This window comes from Fragaria vesca, linkage group LG4, assembly GCF_000184155.1.
Source record: "Fragaria vesca subsp. vesca linkage group LG4, FraVesHawaii_1.0, whole genome shotgun sequence".
Classification (NCBI taxonomy): domain Eukaryota; kingdom Viridiplantae; phylum Streptophyta; class Magnoliopsida; order Rosales; family Rosaceae; genus Fragaria; species Fragaria vesca.
The window spans coordinates 11,193,077-11,208,660 of record NC_020494.1 but is presented as its reverse complement, the minus strand read 5'-3'; the positions used below and the strand labels follow the sequence as shown (position 1 = coordinate 11,208,660).

The window sequence follows — 15,584 nt, the reverse complement described above, 5'->3', positions numbered from 1 at the left end:
TTACATTGGTTACATGAGTGGCGGCAGTACATAACCACATAAAGATGCATTCCCTTCAAGTTTTTGTATCTTTTTAGTAAAGGCTTTGCCCTCTTGGTAGTTAATATGTCAGTATATGAAGTGGCCTTCTCACATTGACTTTGATAGGATGAAGAAATTGCATGATCACTTGTTATTTGATCCTCTGATTATAACATGAGCAGCAAGATCAGCATATGGAACAAATCTTCTTTCTTCTAGTTCTCACTGAGATGGAGAGCTGATTAGTAACCCGGAATCAATGAAGGTCTCGAAGCAGAGCACAGAAGGACGCTAGCAGTGGACTTAGTTGCAATAGAAGCAGTTATGAAATGGTTAATCATTAATTACTTGAACAAACCCCTACCTCTAACATTTAGCAATGTATTAAGACAGCGCAGTGATGCTAAACCCAGTTGATCTATATGAGATACCTATACCATCTTTATTTCAGTCAATTTTTGTGAAGCCAACACCAAAGCTTATGAAATTTATCAGTCGCGATTATAGATAACTTGCTTCAAGAAATTGTATTTGTATTTGAGACTCGTTGTAATATAACATGACGTAGAGAAGAACTCTGCATTTAGTCATGCATGTATATGAAGGGGGTCAGTCATAGAAATTCCTTAAAATGCTGATCAAATGGAACTTGTGATATTATTAATCAGGGACAAATGGTCTGGATCTACAGCCAGCAATGACTCTTCGGGGTTTGGTGTTTGACAGCATTTTGTGTCATCAAGCCTGCTCAGCAGTTCCTTGTGGAACTTGGACATGCAGCTTCGTTGTAATGGGCAGCCTCCATGCTTTGGAAGATCTAAATGTGGAACATCCTTTAATTTGTGAGTAGCTCAAGGCATGGGACTGGGACGTCTCACCATGTGTGAATGTGAGGCTCTAGTTCTCCGAGCTGATGTGGAGCATGGTGTGCATGTATCCGCTCCTGATCGATTGTTTCTGCTCGGGCAGAAGTATCCACGAGCATGATGAGCCTGTTTCCAAACTTTAGCCAAGTGACTCGAACAAAATGGCATCGTGCGTACTCCCAACTCTGGTGGAACATGTCAGCTCTGCTGGCACTGGAGAGACTGATACCATCTGAGACTAAAATATGAAAGTTCAACCACACTGGCTTCATCTTTGAGTGTTCTTTTTTCCATCTCATATCATGTTTTTGGGGCTGGCTTCTGCTTTTTTGGTGTTCGAGTAGGAGTTTGGTTAAAAAAAAAAAAACTCTGAAACTGCGTTTGGGCAATATAGATTCTTTGGAAAGCTGTTTCTGAGAACGATATTATACAAGTAATAATGATGAAATAATGAAAGAAATATCACAAAAATTATTAATAATTGATAAACTGCATTAAACTAGTATATAAACATTTAAAATACATATTAAGCTTATCACTATACAAAACCAAACCAAACATACATGGAGACATAGAGACGATTCCTCCGTCACTTTCGGATTGAGGACCTGAACCCTAGTCTTCTGTGCTGCAAATACTGTGACCTAGTGAGCGGGGTGTTTGGCCTCTCTTTCCTTCTCTCTGGTATGGTTTGGGCTTGAGACGGGCTTTATGAAGGAGTAACAGATCCCTATTAAACCATAGAAGTGTTCTCTCTTTATACACGGTGAAAGGTACACCAAATGGTATTAGGTCTTAATCATTGAGGGATTTGAGAGTTTAAACCCAAATCATGTACTCGATTTATTGTTTAAACTCTTATTCTTCATTCTCGATTGATTTATATCGAGCAATGGAGTCTGATCTACTTTTTTCTCATCAAATCATTTACTTGTTTCATTGTTTAAACTCTCAATCTTCATTCTCGATTGATTTATATCAAGCAATGAAGTCTGATCGAGTTTTTCCATTACTTTCATTGTATTTCAATTTTTTAGACGTGTTGTGGTTAGTTCTTAATTACAATCCATGACAAATCATCGTCGTTTTGATCCATAATCCATGTCAAAATTGTGTCGTTTTGATCCATAATCTATTACAAAACAACGTCTTTTTTATTTCTGATAAACGACGTCGTTTCTATTCACAATTGAATCCGTATGAAGTCTCTAGAAATCCATACTTCTGTGACATGTCAGATCTACACCCTTAAAAGGCTTAAGCCACCGTGCTCTTCTTCTTCAGAGGAGAGAGCTGAAAAGCACTGTGATTTAGGGTTTAAGTCATCTGTCTTTCTTCCCCAAATGATATGGGTAACATCGTTGCAAAAAAGTATCCTTTTATAAACTTTTTTTTTCCCATGTCATCTAAAATTTCATCAATAAATTATTACAATGCATAAACCACATTAATTTGACATAATATTCCAATCCATACTATTCCACATCAAATCATGCTTGTGGAAGTTAAAGAAAAAGCATGTCAGTCAAATAAACGGGTAGTCACTTACAAATCAAATAACGAAATACAAATCTAAAAAAAAACATTCACACACTAGTCCTACAAAAAGACATAATGAATCACAAAAGCAAGTAAACAAAAGAGATATTTTAATGAAAATGAGCTAGAGTTAGAGCTAGCGGAGAAAGAGAGAAATTTTCACCTATCTAGGTATATGGTTGAGCACTAGAATGAGAAATTTTCACACTTTTACCGATACTGTCTGTGAGGGTTTTGTGTTTTGTAACACCACCACATCACACCTATGTGAAGCCAAAACACCTCAGTATGAACACAAATAAGGTCTCAATGAAACTCTTTAAAGCCAACTTGGCCACCATGAAACTCTTTTTTATGCCTTGATAGTCTTGTAATAAAATTATTTTATGCAACAATAGTGTTGTAATGGGTTGTTCATCACTCAATATGTTTAATGTGTACCAAGTAGACTCTCTGCTCTGCAATTGTGCTGTGGCAGACATAAACGCCGGAGACGAGGCGAAAAATCTGAAATTGTTCGCCCTCCATACTTCAGCAGGATAAAGAATCGGCTTTGTCAAGCATTGACCCTTGACCAAGGTTTGAAGCAGTTGGGCCAACTCTCTGACGAATGGATTGAGCCCCAATACTCGCATTTACACCCATTTGTCAAAGTCTATATTTCACATTTTTATAATTAAATAGAAAAAAATCTAGGTTATATTATGGTTATATATAGAAATTTTGATAAATAAAAACTAAAAAATAATATAAGTTTAACCACATATGAAGGTACGATGACATACCTAATAAATAATCCTCAAAACTTTAGGGAAATGCTTTGGAATTAACTGAACAAAAAATAAAAATCCCCTCACGGATGTGTTGGCAAATTTAGTACATTCTATTCGGATAGGCAATTAGTCTTTTTCCTTCCTCTAAAGGCCACTTTCGCTCTACGTTTTGATTTCCAACAACTTGGTTGTTATAGGGGCTTGTTATTGTAGTTTGTTTTATTTTTGTATCTTGATTTCCAACAATTAGGTTGTTACAGAGGCTTCTCTTTGTAATTTGTTTCTTTCTTTTTCGGAAAAAAAAAAGAGCTTTTTGATATTGAAGCAAAGGCTACATACATATACAATAAACACTTTGAGTATTTGATTGAACCAAATAAAATCATATCACCATTGTTTCGATCACGATCATTAGAATTTCTTGAGATTTTTGAGGGTGAGAAAAGATCCACATCTTTCGAACATGCACATCCAAGATGTTGTCATCTCTCTTCAACCACATCCATTGTACGGAACTTACAAGCCGATTCACATCATAGGCTTCATAGACATATGCAACGTATAGCAACATATAACTCCTTATAGTCCTAGATAACAACTCATAACTTATAATCTCTTTAGGTCAAAAACCATAAATGAGAGAGATAACCAAAAGGTTTTTGGCACGTCTATAAAAGTCTGTATAGATGTAGTCATATTTTGGAGAAAGAAGCTACTAAATTACCTTTATTTATATCCAAACTAAATGCATGCAGGGAAACAAAATGTCTGGTTTTACGGTCATTTCTAGAGAGAGAATAGGAAAGCATTGATGCACTGCCGAACAGTTAGTTTTTGCAAAATGAACTTGACGACTCTCCTTGAAGACACTTCTTCTTCCCAAGTTCATCGCTTGAAACGCCTCGATCTTTACATCCACGAAACCTAATTGATTCAAATTAATGCAAGTTTTAATTGATGTATGCACTATCGATTTAGTTTATTTTTTTCTGAAAAAATAAAAATAAAAAGAACTTTTTTAAAACGCAAGCATGCTGAAATATGTGTTTGAACCCATTATTATTGATTTGGTTAATAATTTCTAACTTCAATTTAAACGGGATTGTAAGATTGTATAATAAATCTCACGATTTTTCAAGTTTAAATTGAATTGATTGTAACTACCAGAATATCACAATCTGGTAGTTCATCAACATCCACTTTTGAGGCCATCTTTTATGGTGTTTTATTGACATCCATCCACTGACACTACATTGTAAATAATTCATTTTTTAAACTGCATATGCATTAAGCATTGAAAACTGAAATAAGAAGAAGAAAAAAAAAAAACTTACAATTTTTTCTGGAAAATGTAATTTGAATTTCTCAAAGCTCGAGTCAATAAGTTGGTATGCGGTCTCCTTAGTTATAATCTTACGATCGATGACCACATCATGGGAATTCAAACCAGATTCCTGCTGTTTCTGAAGTAGTCATTATCGATGCAACTCATGAACGACCCAAAGTACCTGATATAGAACTATGGAATAAAATATTAAACATTTTCAACATTTATTTTTTTATTTAAAGTTGATGGCAACTTCACACAATTAAAATCCAAGACTAGTTATTAAGTCGATTGATAAGTACATTGTGCCTCAATACCCGTCAACCTCTGTTAGAATAAAAGTAGAATTGCACAGCGGCGTGACTGAGATCGTCCAAAAATACATAACTAAGGGGATTAGGCCGCCAGCCTACCAATTAAAGAGGCTGAGAATAAGCGAAAGCTCACTCGTAAGCTCTTCAAGCTTCCAATAATTCGCTTCGCGGGAGCCGCACAACGCATAGCTGGAAGTCAGGAGAAGAAACCAAAGTTAGCCGAGTAGCTCGAGCAGGACTTTCTTAAAAGCTGAAAAACGGAAGACTTGGTTCTTTTCATCAAATCAGGATCTAGTAATAAACTTCGTCATTGCTCTTTCTGGTACATATCAATGAAGGATATCAAAAATCCAGAAAACAGAATCAAACCTTAATAGATGCAATAAACATAATATAGATTTAAAAATTATACGCAAACATTTAAAAGCCTACATACGTCCAACTTCTTCACGTAATGCATAGATAGAAATCTTGCTACGTCATCTACCCATAAGGAATCCACAAAGCCCGAAATACTAGAAAAAATTGGTTCCTTAGCGAGTTGAGCAATAATTTAGATACTCTACTCGTGTATGGCCTCTTCATCTAGCAAACCATTAAGTTTCTCGAAAATTTGTATCCCTTCGGGTATGTTTAGTTGAACAACTTGGGTGGCAGTTTCATTTTCATCAAATAAACTCTTACCTTCCACTCTCATTGTATGTGTACCCACTCAAAGAAATATCTGCAAACACAAACACATGAGTGGTGAGAAAAACACGCTCAATGAGTGACACAAATCAAACATTTCACGTAATAATGCAGCCACATGAATTTGAAAATAACCAACAATGAAACACATTACAGATATCCACATTTATCAATAAGACTAATAACGTAACATATCACAATGACATTTGATTCAAAAACAAAGCACATCCACTTGAAACAAAACCGACACAAGATCATAAACATTTCATTTCTTAAACTGCATATGCATTAAGCATTGAAAACTGAAATAAGAAAAGAAAAAAAAACTTATAATAATTTTTTCTAGAAAAGGTAATTTGAATTCATTAAAGCTGGAGTCAAGCTAGTATGCGGTCTCCTTAGTTACAATCTTATGATTGATGTCCACATCATGGGAACTCAAACCAGATTCCTGTTGTTTCTGAAGAGCCAGTCATTCTCCATGCAACTCATGAACGGCCCAAAGTACCTGATATAGAACTATGAGAATAAAATATTAAACATTTTCAACATTTATTTATTTTATTAAAATTAAAGATGTCATATTTAATAAATAGTCCCCAAAACTCCAGGGAAATGCTTTGGAATTAACTAAACATACAATAAAAATCATGCATATATTTCTAGCCCTCAACCTAGTTTATTGATGGCGTGAGGCAAATTTCATCGCGGATGTGTTGGCAAATTTAGGACATTCTATTCGGATATTCGGATAGGCAATTGGTCGTTTTCCATTTCTCCAGAGGCCGCTTCCGCTCTACGTTTTGATTTCCAACAACTACGTTGTTATAGGGTTTAGGGTTTAGGGGCTTCTCTTTGTAACTTGTTTCTTTCTTTATCATGAAAAAAAACCTAGTTTTTTTATATTGAGGCAAAGGCTACATAGATATACAATAAACACTTTGAGTCTTTAATTAAACCAAATAAAATCATATACTCACCATTGTTTCGATCGCGATCATCAAAATTTCTTAAGATTTTTTAAGGTGAGAAAAGATGCACATCTTTTGAACATGCACCTCGAAGATGTTGTCATCTCTCCTCAACCACATCCATCTCATGGATCTTACAAGCCGATTCACATCATACGCTTCATAAACATATGCAACGTATAACCCCATTTATCTCCTCATAGTCATAGATATCAACTCTCAAGAACTTAATCCAATCTCTTTAGGTCAAAAACCATGAAGAGAGAACCAAAAGGTTTTTGACATGTCTATTAGAGTCCCTATAGATATAGACATATTTTAGAGAAACGAAACTACAAAATTACTATTAATCAATTCAAATTAAGGCAAGTTTTCTTGCGGTATTCACTATTAATTTGGTTAATAATGTGCTTAATAATAATTTCTAACGGGATTGTGGGATTGGATCATGAATCTAGAGATTGGTTTCCAAGTTCTAATTGAATTGATTGTAATAGGAATTTTTTTGCCAAAAAAAAAATGTTATTGGAATTGAGGATATTATTAAAAAATTTGGGATTGCTGATTTTACTCTCGGCATATATCAGTCACGGAACACTAGAGTCAACAATTGTATGTATGTTTCATACATTACATCCATTATATCAAAATTCAAATTGATCTGTACAAATTATGCTCTATCTGCAAAAAAAAATATGCTTGTGTGCTGACAGAATGGATTTGGACTACCATAATGGGATACTGGAGGAGAATGATGCCTCTCTCTGCCTGGCTGCTCAAACGACCAGCGCTTCAGCTGTAGCTTGTTGACTGTCAACCACATTATAGCAGCGGCTGCAAAGGGTACTGTGGTCAGGAAAGGAACCGACCTGAGGTGAATAGTTCCAGCATCTTTCACACTTAAGGCCCTCAGCGCGAGACACGCCAATCCAAACTCTAATGCCTTCATCAACTTGACATTCTCCTTTATGTGGTATATTCGCAACCCAGTCATCTTCTAAGGATGGAAGAACCTCTGCCTGCACAAATGTAAACCAATAAAAGCCTGCATCAATATATACTACCTACTTTTATGTGACATAGCTTGATTGGGTTTTGAACCTCTGATTATTCACTTTTTATTTTGTTGTTTTACCAAAGAATAAGAGACTAAACTTATCATGATCCCAGTAAATTTGAAATTTAAGTATTACTAAGCAGTTATCACAGTAAATCCATTTGCAACCTATAATTCTTCTGTAAGAGGATGTTTCGTATTCAAATATTCCTTACTACATAAGAAAATATTTAAGAAGCCCTGTCAAATTTTTACTGTTCAAATACTGAGTTGAATCAATGTTGCACTGTGAAAAGGTAAAATGCCAGACACTACGGATGCAAAAGACATAAAGGTCTTAAAATACAGAAACTCCAGATAACCATAATCAACCAACCCATGTCTATTTTCCCACCAGTTAAAAGAGATAAGAGAAGGAACAGAATAAATGAAACCTCTAAATAGGTTAACAAAACCATTTGATGAGGGAAAATATTGTTGGTCCATGGGATTTTAGTAGTCCCCAACATATATAATTTTGTTCTTGACCACAAAGAGATACACCAATCCACTTTAGACCTTAAATGCAGATACTCGTATGGCTTACTTAAATATAGTCAGTAATAACTAATCTCAAATATGAAATTACCTGGGAAGTTATGAATATCCGGTTCAATGTGTCTGCATCGTTGTTGGCTGAAGACATTTGAACCAATCTCGAAGCTAGACCAGAATCAGATGTATGGAGGTAGACCTTGGCATCTAAGCTAGAGCCAATTAACTTTGTGCCACGAGCGACCTCCAACACTCTATTCACCTCGGTCCTCAGCTGCTTAAGAGCAAGTAGATATTATAAACAAGTAAAATAGCTGGAGACATCAATCTGACTAATTGTTTTTTTTCCAACATTTTTAAGTGCCTTAATATCCAAGATTAATTAACAACTCCTAGCACAAAAGAAAAATCGTGCAGATTATCTACAGGGTTTCACAGGTGTGTGTGTGTGTGTGTGTGTCTCACATATGCTGATCAATAAGATTTTGCCATTGAAGAAAATAAACAAAATGATCATGAAGTCGGACACCAATGTTTCAATTAAGTTTAAGCTACAGATTCTCTAGCCTATGAATGTCACACTTCAATTTATTTTCCGCTAAAGTACACCTTAAGCTAACAAAACGTGCACAAGGAGTAACATAATTAAACAAGCTGTGTCAATTATACTTTTGGCAACAAACTGATATATTGTAGGTCCTGATTTTGTAGTTTCAGATTTCCAAGAAGATTTCCCCTCAAAATACCATTTGTAATGTAACTAGGGGATTCATTTGAACTGCAGAAGCCTTCAACTCCACTAAAGGGAATTTAGTAGATGGAATGGCTATTACCTCAAGAATTTTAGTCCAGAAATCAGTTTCCTCTTTAGAAAGAGAGAGCCATGTTCCGTTCGGAGCTGGCCATCTTGATTCAAAAACAAATTCAGCAACAGAGCCATTTTTTTCAGTGTACTGGAATGGAAGGTTTTGCCATACATCCTCAGCCAAATGAGGCAGTATAGGAGCAATCACTCTCACAATGGAAAGGAGAAGTTCTGCGAGAACTGTCTGACAGCTTTTCCTAGTAAAACTTATTGTGCCCCTAAAAAAGAAAATTATGCTCAATAACTACTTGTGGAAATAAATACAATATCACAAACCAACACCATACATTAAGAAATGAAACCTAATGAGCAATAAAAAATCCACGGAAGTTCATTGTGAAGGAGACATTTACAATGGAAGGTGTCAAATCATGTACACTAGGCATATCTTTGAGCCTTCAGAGTCATTGTAAAACATGAATTCATTTTTCCAATGTAAATCCATTTAATTTAAATCTGTCACCGTATTGCAAAATTATACATCCATATATTGCCAACACCAAATATTGAAAAAATATATACACAAATTGGCTTCTAAGTTCAGAGGTAGTTGTTAATTAATCTGCAATGAAAAACCCCAGACTAAACTACATGTCATTTGACCGAGAGAAGACATCTGGCATGAGAAGTCTACCTACAACTCTTTGTCACTCTTCTCAAAATCAGAATATGCACATGAACTTAGTCTAAAATATAAAATTAGGTGGTTCTATTTCTCATTCTCTCTGGAAAGGGAAAAAGAAGGGACTGAGCGGGGTTTAACAATGGGTTTGAGTTAGTGATTGGAATTTAGAGAATGAAACATTCCAAATTTTCTTGTAACTAAAAAAGTGCAATGATTCACAAGTAGCTATGTTGTTCACAAATGTGAGCACCAAGTGAATGTCTTTTAGCAAATGTAATCTAGAACTGCCTGACATGAGCAAGTATACAGAAAATGTGAATTTGCATCGTAAAAGCATATATGTATCGTGGGAATAACAGAATAAAGGCAGAAGAATCATACACTTGATTAGAAACTTGTAGATAGAGCAGAAGAAAATTACCCAACGTATAAGCGGTCTTTAGCAATATCAAAGTAGAAATTTGATAGGTCAACAATGACAAATCGCTGTATGATCTGAAAATGAGAACAAAGCTAATCAGGTAGTTGAATAGGAATTTTTGCCAGCTAGATTAAGAGCAAAGAGCACACAATAACAGACTTTACTAGCAACAACCATTGATGAACTCGTTAGCAAAAATCTCTTAAAGGGACCAAGCATCATTACAGTCATGCTCCTTTCTTGAACATATTAGATTTATAAAAATACATAAACTTCTATAATCTCTCTGTTGTAATGGCTCTACTAATCTCAGTCTTGAATCCTGTTGGGGAGGGGAGATTTTATCTTCATCCGGGGTGAACTAAAAAGTGTTAGGCTGATCATACAATGAATGATCGGCAATTTGGCATTGACACCACATTTATTGTGAACTCAAAAACAAAAAATAATGTAGCAGTAGTTCCTGGGTTTAGTAAAACTAGCCTGATATAGAAATTTGGTTTGTATGCACCTCAGTTGCTCAAAATGTTGAAGCATTGCCCTTTTATATATTAAAACATTGTTAAATTAAAATTCAAGATTGATATAGCCTCCTAAGAGATCTATCTTCTTGTTCCACTCCTTATCAAAGAAATTTTTTCAAAGTTCATACATCTCAAGAGCTCAGAGAAAGATGGTCTCTCTTACAGAGTGATCATCCATTTGAGCATACAATTCAGAGTTCAAACAGAAATATATAAAAATAAAATAAGAAGTGCCAGGAAAACGTCTACCTGAAATATCTTAAAGAACTGATAATTTTCGTAGCATTCTCTGCTGTTGTTTACAAAATTTTCAAGTTGAAATAGTGCCTGCTGATCAATCATGGGAAGATCGTGGTATGAAATAGCATCATCAGCCTGCCAACATGATGTAGTAAAATATAAGTAAAACAACAAGTGAGAGACATAATGCAAGATGGTATAGTCATAATATTTGTACAAAATAGTTTTATCTAGGCAGTAGAGATGGGACGCTTAAAAACAGTAAACAGCACCATTGATTTGAAGACGTTGAACTGAAAATTAGTTATTGGGAATGTCAAACATACATGCCAATCATGCAGATTTCCCAAAAGGTATCTCAATGTTCCTCGCAGCTTCCTATATATATCTGACATTTGACGGAGAACTTGAGCACCTATCATTACGTCGCCTGTATAATCGATGCTGGAAACCCAAAGACGCAGAACATCAGCTCCATAGCCATCCTGCGAACAGAGAAACAAAATTTTAAGTATCCAGATGCTACTGGAGCTTGGTTTATGTTGTATTTGGTAGTTTAAATTCACTTTATAAGTTACAAGAATGATTGACCTTTTGGTTCTTTCCTCCTTCAATCACAGTTCTTGGGTCTACAACGTTACCCTGAGATTTGCTCATCTTTAAACCCTTCTCATCCAGTACAAATCCATGCGTTATGACACTGGAATATGGAGCCTTTCCTGTATCAAAGAAAAGTGGCCGAGAATGTAGTCAATAAACACTGGAATATTCTCGATGCGGAAAAGTACTCCTTGTTTAATAAGCACTTGCTGGCATACAAGTATATGGTACTAGCGTAACAGTAGCTAATTGAAAGTCCAAAACATGCTCCACCTCATTTCACCTTAAGTGGCCAAAGACTGCATTACACAGATACAGCAGCATTGAGAGTTAATTTTTTATATCTAACCTAGCAACAAATATTGTCCTACAAACTTGGTTTTATTTGCGAAGTACCTCTCTTTGCAGCTATAATGTCAAAACTCAAAGTGTATCAGGCATCCAAGATTAGGCCTAAAGAAACCCCAGAAGTATGTTGTTCATGGAGAAATGAGTAACATGCTAGCTAAGCATGTGTCACATAAAAATGAACTTGAGGAAAGAGTACACATATCTCCCCTGTACTTCTTCCTTTACATGAATGACCTTGGCTTTTATTTAGCAACGATTAAACCTAGTCGGTTTGCTTAATGGTATGTTTATGAATAAATTAACCCAAACAAGTAAAATAACTAGTCAACCCTTTTCTTTTTCCGTGTATCCAACTCCATCCCAGCTATAGATAGAAGGAAATGTCAATCGAGCTGTTTTCGAATCAGTGACATTAGTCAGTCACGCATACCATACTTCAGAAGAAAGCCCATCACAAAAGGTGTCTAAACTCATAATTGAAACTCTCTTTCCCGTCCCATCAATCAATTGCTTTCCTGAGTAAATATTCACTTGGGCTGGGCATGAAGGGGAGGAAACTAATTGTTGAAAAACTAATCTAATTCTAGATTTCCAAATAGACCAAGCAAGAACGAGAACCTTAGAGAAATAATGACTTGTGAGAAAAAGTATGTTCACAACCAAGAAATTAAGGAACAGATCAACTCTGATTATAGCTCTAAGTCAATGGTACTTGGTAGTGTATGTAGGTTTGAAGTGTGCAAATTAAGAAAATCCAGATTTGGTTCTGTATGTCTTAGTAACTGCTACTGGAGCTTCGAAGTTCAGATGAGGTAATGTGCGGGTTTAAAGATGAAGTTGAAGAAATGGAAGGATCTAGCCTTTCTGTAGGCAAAAAATCAACTAGAGTACCACCAACACATGTGATTCTTTTTCTGTCAATCTCGAACAGTTAAAAATAAATAAATAAATAAAAACCTACAAATTGACAGCTTATGGTAGAACAAACCAAATCAGGCATATAGGTGTAAAGTATCATAATATGTGGTGACCAGAAGGGGTAGTCATGCAATAGACCACAGGTCTCCAATAAAAATGTGGTGAATATAAGGGGTACATGTACTTATACTAAAGCTAATTACACATACAAATGTCAATCTGTGAAAATACCATTAATTTTTATTTTGTGAACTACAAAACCGATTAAAAGAATATTGCATAGCATACTAGATAGTAGATATGAACATGTTCAGGTGCTCATTACCTTTTGTAGCAACACTTGTTAACAAAGAACTCTGGAACCACCCACGATGCTGATCCATACCTTCAAGGTACAAGTCTGCAGGGAGACTAAGGCTATTTCTTTTTCCTAAAACTGCAGCCCAAGAAGAGCCTGAAACAGAATTTAATCATTTAGATTGATGTAAAGTTTGTAAACCCATACGATATTAAACCATGGAATCAATTAACAGTAACAGAATAAAGCCAGGTGCAGTTAAATAAGCACCAAAGTAGAACGACATAATGATTCAACAATAATATGGCATGCAAAAAGATATTAGTCAATTGTATGTCGAATTACAAGATTTTTATACAATAGAATCGTCAATTAGCCTTTATATGAAGCAGATATAAACAAACTATTGATTATGTTACATCAAACTGGTTAGTTTTAAGTCATTAGAAATAAGGATCCAAAAGACTCCCTTCTGTGAGAAACTATAATCTTCGATAATGAAATTACCATGATACTATCAAGCTACAATGGGTATGAGATGACTTCCTTTTTAGCAAGCTCAGACAATGTTGGTAACTATAATTGTACCTGAGTCGAACCACACATCCATTGTGTCAGTTCCCTTTTCATATTTGGATGCTTTATCACGATATTTACTAGGGAGAAGATCCTCTACCTTCATGTACCACCATGCATCGCTACCCTTTTCGGAAATTATAGCTGCAAAAAAAGATAGTGAAAGCATCAATATATAACATACAATAAATCATCGTTCATCCAACAGTCTACCAATGTGATCTCATTTATGCAGTCCTAGCATACAAGGGGATTAAGGATAGAAATCTTCTTATATGTACCATATGCAAATACAAGGGCCTGCATGCGCATACAGACAAGACATGTATGTGTATAACAGATGAGTAGTAGCAGAAATGAAGAAAAGTAACTCTGCAGATGCAAGGGAAAAAGAGTGAAGCATTGACTCAAGGCAACATTAGATACGGTGCCATTTGGAAATGCTAAACCAAGAGAGGAAGATGTGTACATAGAAGCGTTCTTACACTTGATATGATCAATAGTTTCTTCATTCATTAGAGGTTCCTTAGACTGGAGATGATAAAAGACCGGAATTGGAACACCCCATGTCCTCTGCCGCGATATACACCAATCTGACCGGCTAGAAGTCATTGCAGATATTCTGTTTTCTGCCTGAAAAGAAGAATGGTCATGCAAACTACAGTTAAATAATAAATACAAAAATATAATTGATCAGAATTCAAAAATCGCTAATTGAAATGTTCTCATAAGCTACTGGGAGGACTTAATCTATATACTACAGAATGGTGAGTAGGGGCAGGGACTTTTCTCTTTTTACATATTCTGGAGGTAATGCAGTCACTGAAAATTGAAAATCAATAATCTGCTATACTATGAAAGCATAGTGGAATACCCAAAAATGGATTCAACAGGATTCAGCCAAAATCACATACTGTACATGTTTGCAAAATAATGGTCATGAATTACAATTAGCAGGGCATACTAGTCGAGCAAAACAAATCTGTAATGCAGTCTAGAACCAATACCTTAGCTGGAATCCATTTTACATTGCCAATTGCATCCATAACAGCCTCACGAAAGCCTTCCACTGATGCAAACCATTGCTCAGTTGCCCTAAATATAGTGGGCTTTTTAGTTCTCCAGTCATATGGATACTTATGTTCTGCAAAAGAGAAGGTAGATTTTTGTCACCCACTATAACCCTGTAGTGAGGAAACATTCCTGAATATCCATTCAAGGGGTGGGGAAAACAACTTACTGTAGGATTCTTCCATGATAAGTGACAAATGCTCATCCAAGTGTTTCACAATAGCAATATTACCATCAGCAAGTACATCAAGCCCACAAAATTTTCCAGCTTCTTCTGTGAACTTTCCATCATCATCTACAGGAGAAAAAATTGGCAGTCCATACTTAAGGCCAGTGACATAATCTTCCTGACCATGTCCAGGAGCAGTATGGACCAGTCCAGTTCCAGACTCCGTTGTGATATAATCTCCCCCAATCACAACTGAACATTCCCTTTTGAATACTGGATGGATATACCTGAAGCAAAAGTTAGGAACAATACTTAGTGGGATAGTTTGGCAGATAGTCTTCACCCTTATCTATTAAGCCAAAAGACAGGTTTGGTTAAATCTTCAGTATCCCTCAAAACTCAAAATCCATTGGTAGTTATATGCTGAAAGAGAAGTAATACATCAAATGAGAGAGAAATGGTCAAATACTAATCTCATGAATATTAAAAGTTAATAAATGAATAACACAAGTTGACGGGAGACCAAACACCTCGAAGAACTGCCCATACAATTTCCAATCCCAAGGAAAAGCCTGCCCAGTTCTTTCTTTTTCTGTTAGACAAGCTGCTCACTTCACTTTACTATTGTTTGTGGTTTCTGATAGAAAAAAGAAAAGAAAAAGCTTTTTATTGAAACAAAAGGCAATGTCCAAGGAGGCAGACAAGGAGTCCGCTTTAGATAGCTAAAGAGGGCAGCAGGGGGTAGAGGCTTAGCAGCCCATCTTTTAATGCTAACTCAAAGCTTAGGCTTGGTGGGGGGTTATACTACAAACGCTTGCCAGTTAAGAATAATGG

The 15,584-nt window shown here is 35.7% G+C and overlaps 1 protein-coding gene across 1 annotated transcript in view; it reads right to left on the bottom strand.

Moving 5' to 3' along the window:
- Window positions 1–7,017: 7,017 nt before the first annotated feature.
- The window catches only part of LOC101308369 (isoleucine--tRNA ligase-like), a 14,298-nt gene continuing 5,731 nt past the window's right edge, over window positions 7,018–15,584 (bottom strand). Inside the window, exons 11-22 of the mRNA XM_004296791.1 lie at window positions 14,751–15,037; window positions 14,518–14,654; window positions 13,996–14,143; window positions 13,523–13,654; window positions 12,962–13,090; window positions 11,359–11,486; window positions 11,094–11,252; window positions 10,777–10,902; window positions 10,004–10,077; window positions 8,926–9,175; window positions 8,187–8,366; window positions 7,018–7,520 (exon numbers count right to left, since the gene is read on the bottom strand). Coding sequence (XP_004296839.1) covers window positions 7,278–7,520; window positions 8,187–8,366; window positions 8,926–9,175; window positions 10,004–10,077; window positions 10,777–10,902; window positions 11,094–11,252; window positions 11,359–11,486; window positions 12,962–13,090; window positions 13,523–13,654; window positions 13,996–14,143; window positions 14,518–14,654; window positions 14,751–15,037 — 1,993 coding nt within the window. The 3' untranslated portion in view covers window positions 7,018–7,277. The remainder of the gene's footprint in view (window positions 7,521–8,186; window positions 8,367–8,925; window positions 9,176–10,003; window positions 10,078–10,776; window positions 10,903–11,093; window positions 11,253–11,358; window positions 11,487–12,961; window positions 13,091–13,522; window positions 13,655–13,995; window positions 14,144–14,517; window positions 14,655–14,750; window positions 15,038–15,584) is intronic.